At 42.8% G+C, this 16,853-nt stretch overlaps 1 protein-coding gene across 1 annotated transcript in view; it reads right to left on the reverse strand.

The window, feature by feature from the left end:
- Positions 1-14,559, reverse strand: part of fbxw8 (F-box and WD repeat domain containing 8) — a 22,613-nt gene extending 8,054 nt beyond the window's left edge. The window contains exons 1-7 of the mRNA XM_071483687.1: positions 13,736-14,559; positions 13,542-13,646; positions 12,701-12,865; positions 12,261-12,349; positions 8,370-8,527; positions 7,963-8,159; positions 7,050-7,268 (exon numbers count right to left, since the gene is read on the reverse strand). Coding sequence (XP_071339788.1) covers positions 7,050-7,268; positions 7,963-8,159; positions 8,370-8,527; positions 12,261-12,349; positions 12,701-12,865; positions 13,542-13,646; positions 13,736-14,200 — 1,398 coding nt within the window. The 5' untranslated portion in view covers positions 14,201-14,559. The remainder of the gene's footprint in view (positions 1-7,049; positions 7,269-7,962; positions 8,160-8,369; positions 8,528-12,260; positions 12,350-12,700; positions 12,866-13,541; positions 13,647-13,735) is intronic.
- Positions 14,560-16,853: the final 2,294 nt, after the last annotated feature.

A 16,853-nucleotide genomic window follows, 5' to 3' on the forward strand; every position in this document is an offset into this window, starting at 1 on the left:
CACACAGAGCCAGAACTGAGGATACTGGATATCAGTCAATGAGACTGCAGTGACAAATACAACTAACTGTAGCGATGTCTTGCCAGTTAATTAAAAGCACAACAGCACTTAAGTATTTAGGCTTGGGGAGGGGTGGGTGTTTGGGAAATGAACCTAAAGGCAAACTTCAGTAACAGTCAGAGGTGCACACCATCGCCTCTGGCTCGATGGCTGCAGCAAACTTTTCGCAGCAAGTTACAATGATGTCATCTGGAGCCGGTCTAATTGGTCAATTAACGGCTGGTGTTTTCTCATCCAAATGAGACAGAACAAACAGGATGACCGCCAGGCAAAACTGTCTTTGAATAATTAAAACGATAAAGAAATTAAACCGAGGGGGGAGGGGAGAGAAGAAGGGAGAGCCAGAAGGTAGGGGAGAAAAAGGAAAAAGACAGAAAGTGAGAGAGCGAGAGCGAGAGCGAGAGAGAGAGAGAGAGAGAGAGAGAGAGAGAGAGAGAGAGAGGAGAGAAAGATAAAGAAATTTGAAGAAGGGGGGGAAATAAGAGGCATGATGTAAGCTTTGCGGAGGTGCCAGCAGTTTTTATGCATCCCTTATTTGGGCCAAGCAGAGCTTTAATTGTGCACCACCCAGGGGCAAAGCCCAAATCACACCGGACTTCGAAATGACAGCTTGATAGGATTTGGACAGCGGAAGAGAGGGGGGCGAGTTGAGAAAGAGGGAGGGTTTCAGAGGGGAGGGGGGGTTCCGCCTGCTGCTGTCAATGAATCATTACAGGCAGACATCTTTTATTAGATATCGGTCTACCTCACCCACTAAAATGAGGAAATGTCACTGAGGGAGGCAAAGGATCCGTTTTGTGATAAGACTGGGGGGTATTTAGAGGCTACAGCCGTACGTTTCAGCAAAGAATAATCATGAGGATGACTATAGAGGAGCTGTTACGTTAATGCACTCGCTGGAGGCTCAGTGGGGCTTGCAGACAAAAGAAACTCTTAATGGTGGCTTGTACTGAGATGTTAATGTAATTACTCTCTTAGCTTTTTGAAGATGAAACATTTTGCAGCACTTTAGAGCAAACCTTTTAATGTTTCCGCCGCCTGCATTGTTGGCCAAAGTGTAGAATTTGACATGGTTTTTAATTAATCTCAAATGTTATAGACCAGGAATGGAAAACCGTGCGCCGTGCAGGGCCAACTATCTGCAGGTTTTCTCTCCAACCACAGACTCCACCAGCTGATGTCACTGATTAATGCTCCCTCAGTAAACGGTAGGAACCCACCAGTGAAATGACCTGCTGTGACGAATGGTTTGAATAAAAACCACCAGACTGTTTGGCTCTCTGAGGCCCATGATTCACCATACCCACCATACACAAACACCCACATCTAAACAAATATGGATTCAGCGCTACAGTTGGTTCAGACACCATGTGAACAAACACCACGTGGAGATTACCACACTCGGCCAGATACACAATAATGGCAATGGTTTGTGGCTTCATGTCATTTGGTATTTCCAGCTAATCTCACAGGGCAGAGTCTCAAACTTGCTTTATTTACAGAAAACTGCTGAAAAGTTACTCATGTGGTGATACCTCCTCACTTCCTGATACCTGGACTCCTTAATTTCTTGTTCTAGAATAAAAATTTTATTGTAGCTGCACTGCTGTGTAGAAGCTTGTAAAAAAATGGGGTTTGATTTCTCCATGGACAAAGAAGCTAGAAGTAACAGACCAAGAAAAATAAAAGCCAAATCACAAAGAGTGGTTTAGCTGGCTCATTGGTGGTTTGTGGTTAAATGCTGAAACAAATTTCACATAGGCAAGATGAATAAAATAAAGAAAGTTGTCAAACCAGGGTAATGCACAACATAGCTGTTCTGAAAGAACGTGCTCGTCTTCCCTGAATAGCACCACCCATGGAGTTAAGGTATGATGAAAAGCACATGAGAGTGTTGCATTCTGTATAGGGCGCAGTCTTAGAGTGGGTAAGTGTGTATGCGATGAAGTGATATTTATCCAGCACAGTTCATCAGTATATTACCTTCAGGTGCCTATCAGGGGAATAGTCACATAGAGGCTGGTTGCTCACTAAATAGCATATTCCTTTGTGATCATATCCCTTGCTGGGTAATGTTCACAAGACAGCACCAAGTGGGAACCTCCAGGGCCGCAGTTCCACAAATGGTCACTTGAGTCTGGCTCCAAAAGAGAGTCAGTCCCTATAGACTCCCATGTTAAAATGTCCAACTTTACAGCAGAAATAAACATGTTTACAGCCTGGTACAAACACCAGTTTTGGTCTTTATAGCTAATTTTCTCCCTCATGACACCTGTGCTGGGAGCAAATTTGTATATAACTCAACCGTTTAAATTCTATTAAGGCTTAAAGTCATGCATAATTCAGGGCGTACCACTTTGAGTGACAGGTGGGCGAGTGATCCTTGCCACAAACCGGCATTCACTAAAGTCTCAGCTCCACACAAGCCCCACCTCTTTGCCCATTTTGGGATTAACCGGGAGTTAGGCAGAGTCAGGCCCTGCCAAGATGGCGACTGCAGAGCAGCCCACTCTGAGCTTCAAAACCGCTCTTCAGAAACCTAAGGGTGACGTCGCGGAGGCTACATCCATCTTTATATACAGTCTATGGGCAGCACCCACAAGCACTAGATTACACATAACGGCTAGTGTTAAGCTTTGCACCCAATGTGGTTTTGCAGTAAAATTTCATGGTCACTCCCCAGTCTCTGCTGCGCTAATTTTCGTTTGTGGGAAGTGATAAGAACAGATTCTAGATGGTAAACGTCAACTCTACATATTTTATATTCATATAATACTCTGCGCTATGTGCATTGGGTTACTGAAATTGTGCAATCATCTGTCGCAATATTGTCGCTCTCCAATCTCTGCTGTTCTACTGAGCTATCTTGACGACACTGCCAAAACTAGTTGCTTTAAACAGCATCAGGCCGTGACCCTGATGATTGATGTTGTGATCCTAATCAACACTTTCATCCATCCTACATTTGTTTGTCCATACATATATCTAATGCATAAACACTGTACACCAAACTATTAATTTAGCCTCCTATTCATCCATCCAGCCGTCTGAACTGAAGGCAGTGAGTGGATGACAGTTTTTCTGACAGCACTCGTGCTCTGTGGTGGATCCACTGCCGTGAACAGACACTTTGCCAGTGGAGACGCCAGCTTGTGTTGAATGCCCAGCCACGAGCTGGTTGGATGCCTGGGTGCCCCCGAGTCCACTGGCAAGAAGGAGTCGAGTAGTAATGAGGATCTGGAGACTGGCTTTGACCACACACACTCACTCACACACACACACACACACACACACAGACAACACCACCAAAGATGAGGAAGACAAAGCCACAAGCTATGCTAATGCAGGCCAAGAAAGACTCTTCTGTCATCGAGACAAAGCAGCTTTTGTACTTCAAAGTGATTTTGAAACAAAACTGCAGGAAAAATCAGTGAGAGCCACTGAGTCTGAGTCAAGTTAACAAAAACATGACAATGTGGTGGAGTTCATCTAAGTCAAAATGCTGTAAATTAAATATTTCACTCCTCTGTGGGGGAAAAAAGGTGTGAGCCGACTTCCTTGGATGCCACCTCCATGCATTTTGACAGATTTTAATGAAGCATATGTTTTCTTACAAGAGGCCGCATAAAAAAAAGTGTCTGTCATCACCACCGGTTGCAGCCATTCATTCCTTGTCTCCTCTGCAGAATGAGATTGCTGTTAGAAGTGTGACAAGAGTGACAGACAAGCTGATTAAAATTTGTAAAATATGCAAATTAGTAAGAGAGGTATTCCGGTCATGAATTGGTATCATTTGGATGGGAGTTTGGGCTCACCTCACCATGGAAACAAGAAAGATTTTCAGTACTGATACAAAAAACTGAATTTAAAATGCAAAACATACTAAGAGGAGAACTTCTGCTTTTTAACTTGAACTTTGGAAACTTTAATTCTCAAGACTGAAATTATGATTTCAGATGGAGCACAAGTCTAAGATAAATCTGAGTCTATAAACTCAAGTCAAGACAGATTTATAAAAATAGCTGAAAATGAACGCACAATGATTAATTTGGTTTCTTCGGGCTATATCAGCGAAGCATCTAAGCAAGTTTTGCAACATATACAACGAGAAAATGGGCAAAAGTTCCAAATTGGGAATTCAGCGGTTCAATGAGATCCCCACATTTTTAAGTTCTGTGTGTGCAACAGCAACCGTAGGTAGGAAAAAAAACACATCCAGAAATGTTGGAACAGGTGGAAAAAAGACGAACAACAATCTTTGGGATAATATCTTATCAAGAAGCAAACTGAGTATTCGATCATCAACTGATCTGTTGATTATTTTTTTGATTATTAATCCCATTTCATAAAATGTCAGAAAATAGTGAAAAAAGCCCATTCCAGTTTTCTAGTTCCCAAAGTGACATCATCAGTTTAAATTGATATAGAACAGAGAAATGCAACAAAGCCTCACATCACAGAACCTGGAGCCAGAGACTGATGGGCATTTCTCGCTATTTTTGCTTAAAAAGTGACTAAAACAATTAATTGATTATCAAAATATAATTTTTCTGTTGACTGACTAATCAAGGAATCAACTAATTGTTTCACCTCTAAATGAAACATAATAACTTCAATATAAATAGTCCAATGAAATAATTTCAAGAAATACTACAGGTATAGTGAAATAATGCCATTAAGTATAGGTTTGCATATGAAAATGATATTTTCTCTTCTCAACATGTTCCTGAACCTAAAAACAGTTTCATCTTGACTACTTGTTTCTTCCTCGTTACATAGTTTATTAAGTGGATTTAAAAAAAAAAAACATCACCTGATGTAGCTTTGTTTTATGATAAGGTAAGGCTGTTGCCTCTAACTGCTACTCTCCCCTTTGTCCACTATGTGGTGCTTTGGTGCTGCCACTGTGTTTGTGAGAGCCGTGTTACAGTACATCAGCTGCACTTTTCTAGTACGAGTGATGCCAGTGTCGCAGCTTTGCCAATAACCTGTCGATCACAAACAGATCGCTGTGCACACAAACACCCTCCACATCTGGCTGTTTCAAAGCTACCACCTGTCCAGTTGCTACAGAAACTCGCGTCAGCTTTTTTAATGAAAAAATATGTTTGGATGTTGCTGTGTTTAACAGAAACAACACATCTTGACAAAGTGAGCTTGAAAGCAAAATGACTGCTGCATATTTGCTTCCTGATCCCTACGGAGTAGCTCGTCTCATGGCTCTACCTTTACTCTAAGTAAAGGCTTAAGAGTCAATTAGGTGTATGCGGCCCTTAGAAACACAATATTATTAGAAACAAACAGATGCAGCACAGGGAACAAGTACACTTCAAGACTGCAGTAATTAGGAGCAGAAGCCAAGATGGGCTCGTTGCTATTTAAACTGGCTATTTCTACTATAAACAAATCCCCTACAGGTACATCATATTCATTTCTATGGGGACACAAGGGAACACAGTATGTAATAGCGATCACATTGCCAAGAGACCCAGTCTACATCTACACACGAGATGCATTTAGAGAACAGTCTTTGTCTGTAATGCATCTAAAACTTTAGTTAAAAATGTGGAGCAGTAATGTAACAAAATGAAAAGTGTGCACTGTGTTTAAACGGCAGGAGGCCGACAGAGTTTAATGTAAGTAGGAGAGAGCAGGGAGGAATTTCAGCTCTAAGCCACTGGTTACACTGATAATGGCCTAATGCCAAGAACCTGTGTCCTCACTGCAATCAATTGTTTTCCTAAAAGAAAACATGCGTCATTCCATTTGAGAGAACCAAATTATTTTCCCTGTGTTATTTCCCCATTTTTTCATCATGCACCTGTTGAGAGCACAAGTGACCTTGTTAACTCTATTGGAAACCTTTCATTTCAATTAGTACTGTCTGGGTGGCCTGTTTTTTTTTCACTTGTTTTTTTCTGTTTCTCTCTTTTTTTTTTTTTTTTAACGAAACATCTCAAATCCAGCTGCGGATCTCTGGGGCTTTGTCATCTAGTTTGTCAACATTCCAGCTTTTTATTGAGGCTCGTTTGTCTTCCTGAGAATTTTTAGTTCCAGAAAGCACAAAGGAGGACTTGATACAGCTCCATCAATTCCATTAACATGCAAGCACCAGATTGTCATTCCACACTGAAGTGCTGTTCACAAAGAACTAGATAATCACCATCACTATATGTGAGTTGGTGGTAGCATGTAGTTCATTTAACATGCAAATAACACAGCTAGTCTCTTCCTCTAGAAAAATATGTCAGATTAAGGTTCTGCTTAACTCAGCAGCTTAGTGTGTAATAATGACACTGTGCGCCATGATATTTAACTCTCCAGTATTTCTTTAGAGATTTTTATTCAAACTAATTAGCTCATTTTACTTTGAAAAAGTCTCCTGAATAAGATCTGTCCTCAAAAGCATTCATCTGTGATCTCAGATCTGGGCCTGCTTCCCATATTGCAGATCTTGTGAAGCCACGACTCCATCATGGCTGCCCACTCCAAGTGAAACACAATAGATACAATTTGTTCTACTGCATTTGCATTTGGTAAATAAATTCAGAGTTCATCAACCTTGAGGTGCAAATAAAACATGGACCTAGACGAGTCTCTAAAACTCTTAAACACCGAGGACCACTTAGCCACTAAACTCCCAAACATCCCCACAACCAACAGGGCGACTACTTCAGTCGCAATGTGGTGAGCTTAGACAGAAAAATGTTTTTTTTTTAACATTTTTTCTAGCATTTTGAAAAATGACATGGCATAGGATCAGTGCACAGGTTTGTGTACTTACCACTGTACATATCTGAGACTAGTATCAGTATTGGAACAACTCTACTTGGATTACGTCAAAGTTATTATTGTTATTGTTGTTCTTGTTGTTGTTACTATTATTATTATTACTGCTAGTAGTAGTTATAATGTTTTAACTTCTTGTGCAATAATTCTTAGTGTCACGTCAGTATTTCACAGAAACTGCACACACACACTGAACCCACCTTGTTGCCGCCGTCGTGCATTGCCCAGCCAGTGCGCTTTACCCCAAATGCAACATGGGAGTCGGAGGCATCCAGGCAAGTGACAGGATGGCCGTAGACTGAGTGGAGCGTCCGTGGCTCATCATCTCGTGGGTCCAGCAGGTGCAAAGCCTCTCCTGCTGCCAGAGCTGCCAGTGGGCCCTGCTGACCCCTGCCCGGCACCAAAACCAGGCTCTCCACCTGCCGCACAGACAAACATCGACAGACAGTTCACTGTAGTCGAACCGCAGTGATATGTACAGCGCTCTCTTCAAGCACTTCATAAAAATGACACGGGGGTGTTCTCATTCATTGAAGAATTTCTATTAAAATGTTTTCAGTTTCTGATGAAGCCATTTACGGCTGGAACAGCAGATTATTTTCATTAATCGAATACTTTTTTGATTTCTAAAATGTTTTTAAAAATGTCACAATTCACCATCCCAAGGTGACACCTTAATTTTTTTTTTTTTTGTTTTGTTTGAACATCAGCTCAAAACCAAGAGATATAATTTACAATTACTGAAATATGCATTTTATATATAAGAAAATCCTCATAATTAAGAAGAATTTAAGAAGGAACCAACAAATCTTGTGCATTTTTCCTAGATGAATGACTTGAACCACTGATCAGCTATCAGTGCTGGTCAACTAAAAAATTAATCAAGTCATCATGTCAATTGACAACAATTTCCCGCCACAGACTGTTGAGCCACAACATGTGGAATCAGTCAAGGGTGTCGAACGCCTCCATCATTATCTCCCATAAAAAAGGAGACATTTACACATGAAAGCCGCAAGAGAAGAGTGCATGAAGTGCAACCAATTAATTAAAACAATAACACGTCAGTATGGAGCATTTCACACATGTGAGGAATTAATCTGCCTGATTTACAGTCTTGGGTAGCTGGGCCTGGCAGACTGTCCTCCAGTAGCCGCGATCATCTGCACCGTCGAGCCGAATGTCAGGCCCGGTGGCAGAACACAGGATGGGGCTGTCGGGGCTCAGGGCCAGGGCCTGGATCCTCCCTGGGCTCTGGTAGTGGTGGATGGGCTCCCCGCCTGTCTCTGTGCTCCACAGGTCCACACAGCCTGCACCAAGGAAAGTACAGTGACTGTGACAGTGATTACACAATGCTAAGAAGGGGATGTTGGAGACTAGACACTGACTGCTACCCACTTTTTTAGTTTGATTATTTAAAACATGAGGATTTCCTGAAGATATAATGGATATATTCATGACTGTGCTTACCACTGCATAAACACACACACACACACACACACACACACACACACACTTACCATCTTCATAAGCAGCGGCAGCCACTGTTCTGTTGACTTGGACGTGACTCACATGTGGTCTGGGGTCTGTGTTAGCTGACAGGCTGTTGGGCTTTAGAAACGAGGCATTGGAGTCCCAGTGCAGTGTATCCCACAGCCTCACGTCACCAGACGTGTACCTGAAAAAACGAAGAAGAAGAAACATCAATCACACTACACATACATAACTTAAACATTTAGCTTTGTACAAAAAGGCTGATGAATGTTAGAGGAGAGCTGTTGAACATCTACCCTCCCCAGCTGAGGAGTTTGTGTCTTCGAGAATACCTGACGTCCTCCTGTCAACACTGATTCATCTCCCCTCTGTCAAGTTCCTCCTGTGCTCGCGCTGACTTCCTCTTATTTTGCATTATTAAGTCTTTGTTTCACGGTCTTTCGAGGATTACAGAGGTGTTGTTAGAGGAAATCACTTCGCCCTGTACTCTTGGGCCACACTTCGTGTAAGGATGCTGATCTATTCACTCTATTACAAATGTGAAATCATGTATCTAAGGATTTCAGCATGTTACTACATGTAATGTAGAATCTTTACACATGAACATTTCATCAGATGGACTCTGATACACTGGAAAAACTTCTGTTGACAAATAATTCAATGTGTAATGAGCAAGCGTGTATTTTGTACAATAACTCACTTTTAAGAACTATTGTCATTACATTTCATTTAAAGGAACCATGTTGTATAAAATGTGATGCCCATGTCTTTTTTGATTATAAAGCAGGTCTAGGTTCTATATTAATGCTGTGAAAGTATCAAAGCCTCAGTCCACAGAGAAATGCACACAGCCTGTATTCAGAAACTGAGCCTTAAAACAAGCCGTAAGGACTTCTGTAACTTTGCGATGTCATAGCAAAGTAGTCACCGCTCTCAGCCACACTCCAAGCCCAGCCCACCTGAATCTATGGCTCACCCTTGTAGGACTTGGTTTCTCTGAGTGTTTACCTGAAGTCTGCTATATTTTTATTTAGTAACTCATAAGCCTCTCTTCTGATTGGCTCACTGACCTGTTGTTACGAGAGCTCCAGAGAGAAGCCTGAGGGAGGAGATGTAAAACTACATTGAGATGGTTTTTGGTTCTTAAAATCACAAATATATCTTCTGATAGATATCAACACTTATAAATAATAAGGAAATATGTTATATGTATTATAAATAAAACACAGTAAAAGTGTAAAATATCGGACCTTTAAGCTGATTAATCGTGCGGTGGCTTCTGCGCTAGTTTAGACCTTTAGTATTCTCTACTAACACACTGACAGCAGTGCCTCTCAAATTTTACACCAGGTTTCCCATCACATTCAAAGGTGAAAGTATTGCTCAATTAACTGATCGGCTAATTAATAAAAGAGTGTTGGGTAACTAATTTGATAATAAATTAAGTGTTTGCGTCTAGAGGACGGAGGACTTGCTCCAGAGGAAGTCATGTTGGGCTCTGGAAAACTGTGCTGGCAGTTTTCATTATTTTCTGACATTTTAGAAACAAAATGAATAATCAGTGAATGGAGGAAAATAATCAGCAGATTAATCAATACTCAAAATAATTATTAGCTGTGGCGCTGCACATCAAAGCTTAAAACAACTGTGATTCCTCTACTTCATATAACAAGAAACTAAAAGCTCTTTTTCAGTTTCTACTTGTCTGATGTTTGCGTTCTACCGACAGTGACTGTGCCACAGAACAAGCCCTCTCCTCTCTGTGCCTGAAGGCGAACCAACAGACTCCTGTCGAAAACCAACCAGTGGCTCAAAGTGTGCGGTGCAGAGGTCAACAAAGGCTCCAAGTCTCCTCAGTTATTTTTCAGCTTGCATCAATTATGCAAATATCTCATAACTTGCTGTGCTAGTGATTTGTTGATCTTAAAATACTACATGCCGCACCCTGAAGGTCAGATTTTACACAGCAACATTTCGTCAACACACTAGACTGTGACCTTTTCCTGTTCTTCTGCAACCTCACCTCTCCTCATGCCGCGTTGGTGACAAAAAGCCGTCTTTGTCTCCCATCCACAAGTGACAACAAAGTCACCCCGTGGACCTCAACGGGCTTCTGTTCTGTTCTCGAGGCCCCCTCCTACACCCCACCCTCACCCCACCCCAGCCCGCCACCTCTCCTTTGCTCTTCACTGGAGTCACTGAGCTCTCACTGCGGGGGGACGACAAACTGCCAGCGCTACCACCTCCACAGATACCATCGTGTCTGAGCAAGTATCTGCCTCACAGCCAGAGTGTGTGACACAGCGACAGAGTGTGTGACAGAGGGTGTACATGTGTGTGTGTGTGTGTGTGTGTGTGTTTGTGTGTGAGATTGGCATCACGGGGTTTGGCAGGAAGTTAACAATAGGAACACACACTTTCACTTAATTAGTACATCACCTCGATGCCAACTATCAACAGGACGATGGTGCTGAATCCAAGTCATTTGTCAAAACTTTTGTGCACAGGAAACTTTGTGCACAGATCACTGCAGTCTTCATCCAAACCTCAACAGACCTTTATGACATGGGAGTTGTTGGGTTAATGAGACAAGGTCTCCCGTGCCAAATCTCATTCTACCGAATTCCTAATCAGATTTTGTGGACGCAATTGAATCATTCTCAATTACTCTTAACTGCCATTGATTGTTTTCTAGTTAAACAAATTCAAAGCACTTTCACTCGGCTGTATTAGCCTTTAAGTACCAATAATGGGAAAAGTATTGATGTTGTGAATTTGTTAATAGCTATAATATCAGGAAAAAGAAAGAAAGAAAGAAAGAATTTAAGAGTATGTTCACATTTTGCAAAGCAGTGTTCTTTTGTGTAAACTGTTTTGGTACTGTGTGTCCTACATGTGCTATAACCTGAAAAGATACAAACAATCTCCGATGAGACACAGCAGGACTGATGGGAATCTAATCACATCACTCCCTGGAGATGCCTCACATCTCCTAGTGGGCAGTCTATCAGGCTCCTGGGGGCCCACACAATCTATCACTGTTACAGCTTTGAGTTATTGAGTTTGAGGTTGGGTTTAGTTAAGCTGTTCTTCATGTACTCTTCCCTCACCAAGTACCGCTGCTACCAGGAGTATAAAAATATGCAAAAACTGACAATATGCATCACTAGGCTGAAATCTGAATCACAACATTACATTTACATTTACACATTTGGCAGATGCTTTCATCCAAAGTGAGGGACTAAAGCTTCAATGCAGAAGGAAGGAGGGAGGAAGGGAAGGAAGGAAGGAAGGAAGGAAGCAAACCTTGGCATAGTACTAAGTACTACATCCTTTCATAAAGTGCAAGGAGATCAAGCAAAGAAGTGCACTGAAATTGCATAGTAAGTGCTAGTTAGGCATGTTAGGATGTTAGAGGTGTTAGGTGAGGAGGTGCTCACAGAAGAGATGAGTTTTCAAGAGATTCTTGAAAATAGAGAGGGACGCCCCTGCTCTGATAGCATTCGGTAGCTTGTTCCACCCTCGAGGAACCACGGACGAGAACAGGCTGGTATGAGATCGCTTTGTGTGCAGGGATGGCAATGCCAGACTACATTCATTGGAGGACGGCAGTGGCCAAGAAGGAGCATAAGCCTGTTTGGTTGAGTTCAAGGAGAGGAATGCAGCATTAGTGATTTGCCTCAGACGGGCCTTGGGTAGCCAGTGTAGGTCAATGAGTAGCAGAGTGACATGTGCCCTTTTGGGCTGATCAAAGACCAGACGGGCGGCCTCATGCTGGACCATCTGTAAGGGTTTGACTGTGTGTGAAGGGAAGCCTGCGAGAAGGGCACTGCAGTAGTCGAGACAAGAGGTGATGAGTGTTGTACTGGTGTCAATCATTATCACACATCTGGTGTAAAAAGTGACCTGAAACTCACCCGGCCAAGACAAAGCTGTCACAGGAGCTGACATCACACAGCACCTTCCCCAGCTCGAACTGCAGCTGGCTGATGGACCCCACTCGATTCTAGACGAGACATATTACTTGACTTTTCCAATACATTGCAATGACATTATGGTACTACTGGTAATTTGAACACAGATTTAACCATTTGTCTCTTGTCTGCAGATGCAGTTGGTTTCATTTTTTTCTCCCAAATTAAAACCAGAGAACGTTTCATCATTTCCTGCCATTATGTTAAAAATCCCATTTTGAATATTGTTGTGTTGTATTGTATCATACTGAGAAACACAGATAACACATACAGTTTAATCCATGGTGTACTGTACATTACACACTAATGACAGACTTCTGGGCAGGTATTGTATCTGTCTAATAAAGTGACAGTTTCCCTGGACTTGAACACCTCGAGCCCACCTTCCAGTTGGAGCGCACAGTTCTGGCCGAGTTCCTGCAGTCTCGCAGAGTGCTCTTCCAACAGGGGGAGTCGGACACACTGGCATCCTGATGATAACCCTCCCTTGTGCATATCTTGAACCACAGCACACTGTCCTCTGCAAGGACTCTCCACGCCCGGCTCACCTGGGAGGGACAATGGACAGTGTAGCTGTGGATTGAGTCAGCATACATTACAAGCTTGCATCACTGCATTTGTTTGTGCTCAACAAGCCCGGCAAGCTGCCAAATGGACTCTGTGCACCACATGCTGTAGATCTGCCACACGAAATGTAATTTAATAATCGATACCAAATTAAGTCACATCAGATATTAGAGCTGCCCTGGGTCATTCTGCCTGATCGGGGAAGTGCGAGATTACTGAAATTGAAGGATTTCACTGGCAAGAATGCTAAAACAAGATATCAGCAAGCTGCAGACTGTGTCCATTTTGCAGGAGGCAAACAAAGACAACATTTGTAAGATAAGTTTGCTGCATTTTGATAATTCAAATTTGTAATTTCATCTTCAGAAAAATATTTTTGTCAGTGTCTAAATGAAAACTTTCCCATAAAACAATAAACCTTACCCAAATCCATGTCACAAGCCCTCACATTTATCTTGAAAGCTCTATGGTGGCAGGAAGTTTTAATTCAACCCTTTCATCAGAATGTCATCATACAAAAACCACAAACACATTATACACAAAATAAGGTGTATTTTATACACAAAATAAGGTGTATTTTGTGTATAATGAATGTGGGACTCATTCATTTTACAAAATAAAGCTCACGCATTGATTAGTTTGACCTCGGCACCGTACCTGGGCACATCGACCTAACTCAGTACAGTTGAGATGCTGGAAGATCTTCAAGGCTAACTCGTACGGCAACTCGATATCAAAGAAGGGAATGTCATTGACTTCATTCTGCAAAATAAAGATTTACAGCAGACATTATGCACTAAGCTGATTCTGGTCAACCACCATCCACACCATCATCACCATCATCTTCATACCAGATCCTGAATGAGTTGATCCACCAGCTCCTTGTCTCTCTTGACCTTTCTCTGCGGCTGTTGTTGCTCCTGCAGGGATGTGCTGCAGACATTGGTCCTGTTGTGGTACTCCCTCTTTCTCCTTGTTCTCTCCTCCTGAATCCTGTCCAGCAGCGGACTGGTCCTCCCATCCAGCAAACTACGTGCAATGGACACATACTCAGGCTGATCCTCTGACTCTGCTGCAGCTTTTCCTGCACACCCTTCATCCTCAGCGCAGCCAACCTCTTCTTCTTTTGAAGGACCAAAGGCCTTGTTGACATTTTTTAAGTCTTCGAAATATCTATTTTTCTGCTCTCTCTGGCCTGACTGACCAGGAACATCCCAGGATGGAGAAGGATCACAAACAAGTCGCTGCTCCCCTTTTTTACTCGTTAACTCTTGTTTCCAATGCTCCCTGAACGCATCAAGCTCGTCCTCGGCCATATTTCTCAACCATTGTTGACAAAACACAAATTACCACATATAAATAAAACCGTAAGAATTTATAGGTTACACGAACCAGGCAAAGTAAGCCATGGCTCCGGCACCGTCACAAAACAAACCCATGTGCTTCTCCATAAATAGTCCGATGAGGGACAATGGGCTGCGGTACACAAGTTCCGCGAGTTTTTTATTCCGCAGTTTTATTATAGACGCGGCAATTGTCAGGGATGATGTGTGTGTCTTTGTGGCCAAAACTGGCAACTGCTCTGAATATAAATACAAATATTTCACATTTCATGCCGACGGGGTGGTCATATTTGAAAATAATACAAAATGCACCTTTTAAAGCAAAAAAAAAAGGTCAGAAACGAGAACATAATGTGCCAGAGCACCACATAACAAAAGATCAGACCAGACCAGGAGAGATTCAAGAGTTAACCATTGCATCTCTCTTTTGGGAAAAGATGATGTAAACCCCACATCATGTGACACTGTAATGAATAATACAGTGAGGAGAGGGAGAGGGGGGTAATACAAACACGGTTAAGGTTCGGCAAGAGAGGAGAAGGAGGGTCATATATTTCCAAGACTTAAAGAAAGAAGAGTGGCTGCTCAGTCAGAGAAGATGTGCTGGCTGCCGATAGACCAGCCTCTGCTCCTGCCGGGCGACTCCACCTGCGGCGGCGTCCGCAGACCGTCGCCGTGCTCCGTGGCTCAGCTGCTCGCGTCGCGCCTGCGGAGAATCGGGGACCAGCTGGAGAAGGGCTGGCCGGCCGGGGAGCCGGACGGCGGCCGCAGCTGTGCGGAGAGAGGCGCGGCTGCGGCGGCTGCAGCGGCGGCGGCGGCGGCGGCGGCGGCGGCCGGGAGGCGCCGCTGGAGGAGTTTCCTGCTGTCCGCGTCACGCCTCACCGCGCTCGTGCTGCTCGCGGTGAGGCGGCACCTGTAGGGCGCGAGGGCGGCAGCACGAGCAACAGGTGCGTTTAATCACACGGGCGCTTCCCCCGGATTTCTGAGCTTCAGGAAGTTTAGGTAAGAATCGATAGGCTGTCCGCACTTGCTATGAAAGCGTTCAGTCACGCGTTTAGACGCAACACCTGCCGCACCTGGTTGATTTAATACAAAGGTGCATCTGTCGATTGAGGAAACTAAACTTTTCAGGTTGTCGGAGAAACTGACAAAAAAAAAGATTTTTTAAACATTTCCAGAGCACAACAGTGTAATGTTTCCAACTGTCGCGGGAAAACCACAAGAGAAACGCGATAAGATTCCACTTACCTTAGAATAACGTGAAGTGCAGGTGCACAAAGACATTGAGCTATTTAATCGGTTGTTTTTTGAAAATTGGCTGAACAAATTTTATTTCACGCTTATCAAGCGAGCACCACTGTTTAAAAAAATAGATGTAGTCTCTCAAGAACATGTAACATCGACTACACCAGTTCGAGGCCACTTTTATATTAAATGTCACTCCAAACTCAAACGTGGCGCAGGTTAGGGGTAAATTATGCACATAAAGTGCAAGCAAACTCGGTTTTAGTGGGTTTAATTCACATTTAAGGAACATTTCATGAGGAAGAGTGAATGTTTTGAACATCCGTCACTCACTTGTTGTATCCTCAGTGCGCTGCAAATCTTAGAATATCCTACATTTGTGTCTCTGTTTGACCAGTTAATGCTGTGGGCTAATTTAGCATTCTCCTGGCTGAAAGGATAAAAAATAATAATAATAATAATCTGTGAACGAAAAATGCAAAATGCACATTTATTACATGGTAACTATCAGATGAATAAAAAAAACTGATGCATAATAACTTTGTAAACATTTGTTTTATGGATGCTTTATGTAAATTAAGTGCATATATTGTATCTCATATAGATGGTGTCTTTAGGACCTTGCACGAAGAGCGGGCTCACATCATTTGCACTAAAGGGATGCAGGACAGTCGGAGGATGCGGTCCAGGAAAAGGTGCGCAGCGAGTAAAAGACCGACGGAGGAGGAGGAGGAGGAGGAGGAGGAGGAGGAAGCGGGGTTAAATGTGCGTTTTAAGGGTCGGAACTTTGTGTCTGATTCAATTCCATGTGTCAAACGAAGACTTACTCAGGCCCGATGTGGATGCACTAATAACGAGCTGACACACTGAACCCCTGCAGCCCTGCAGTCAGTTGCACGTCCTGCCCCCTGCGTAACTCTCCGATTCTGTCATCCCGGTTTCAAAACAGTGATGTAATCCTCCCCTGGTAGAGTGGAGGGGAAAGCTAACTAATAGGACAGCTCTGAATGTTCACCTCTCACATAGTGAGTGCATTAATGATAAGGGGTTAAACTGATTAGACCTTCAAATGTATCCAAGCTAAAATTAGTGCAGCAATCCTGCAAAAATGCACTGGAATAGACCTGTTTCCGAGCTTCATAATGCAATGTATCTTTTTATATAAGCTATTCTGTAAGAGGAAAAAAACATGTAAATAATGAAGATGAGGATGAATGTTTTTCCAGATGTTTTCTACAGTGTGTAGATGTTGACACATTCTCCTGTGCTTTAGCATTATCTGTTGGGGGCAGTGTTACGTGGCTTTTCATCATGAACAAGATACAGGACCTGTGCATAGGAGGCTATGCTGTTAATGCTGTCTGTGATTTTTGGAAATAAG

Source organism: Trachinotus anak, unplaced genomic scaffold (genome assembly GCF_046630095.1).
Source record: "Trachinotus anak isolate AG129_WGS33_773 ecotype Australia unplaced genomic scaffold, CSIRO_AGI_Tana_v1 ptg000008l, whole genome shotgun sequence".
Classification (NCBI taxonomy): Eukaryota; Metazoa; Chordata; class Actinopteri; order Carangiformes; family Carangidae; genus Trachinotus; species Trachinotus anak.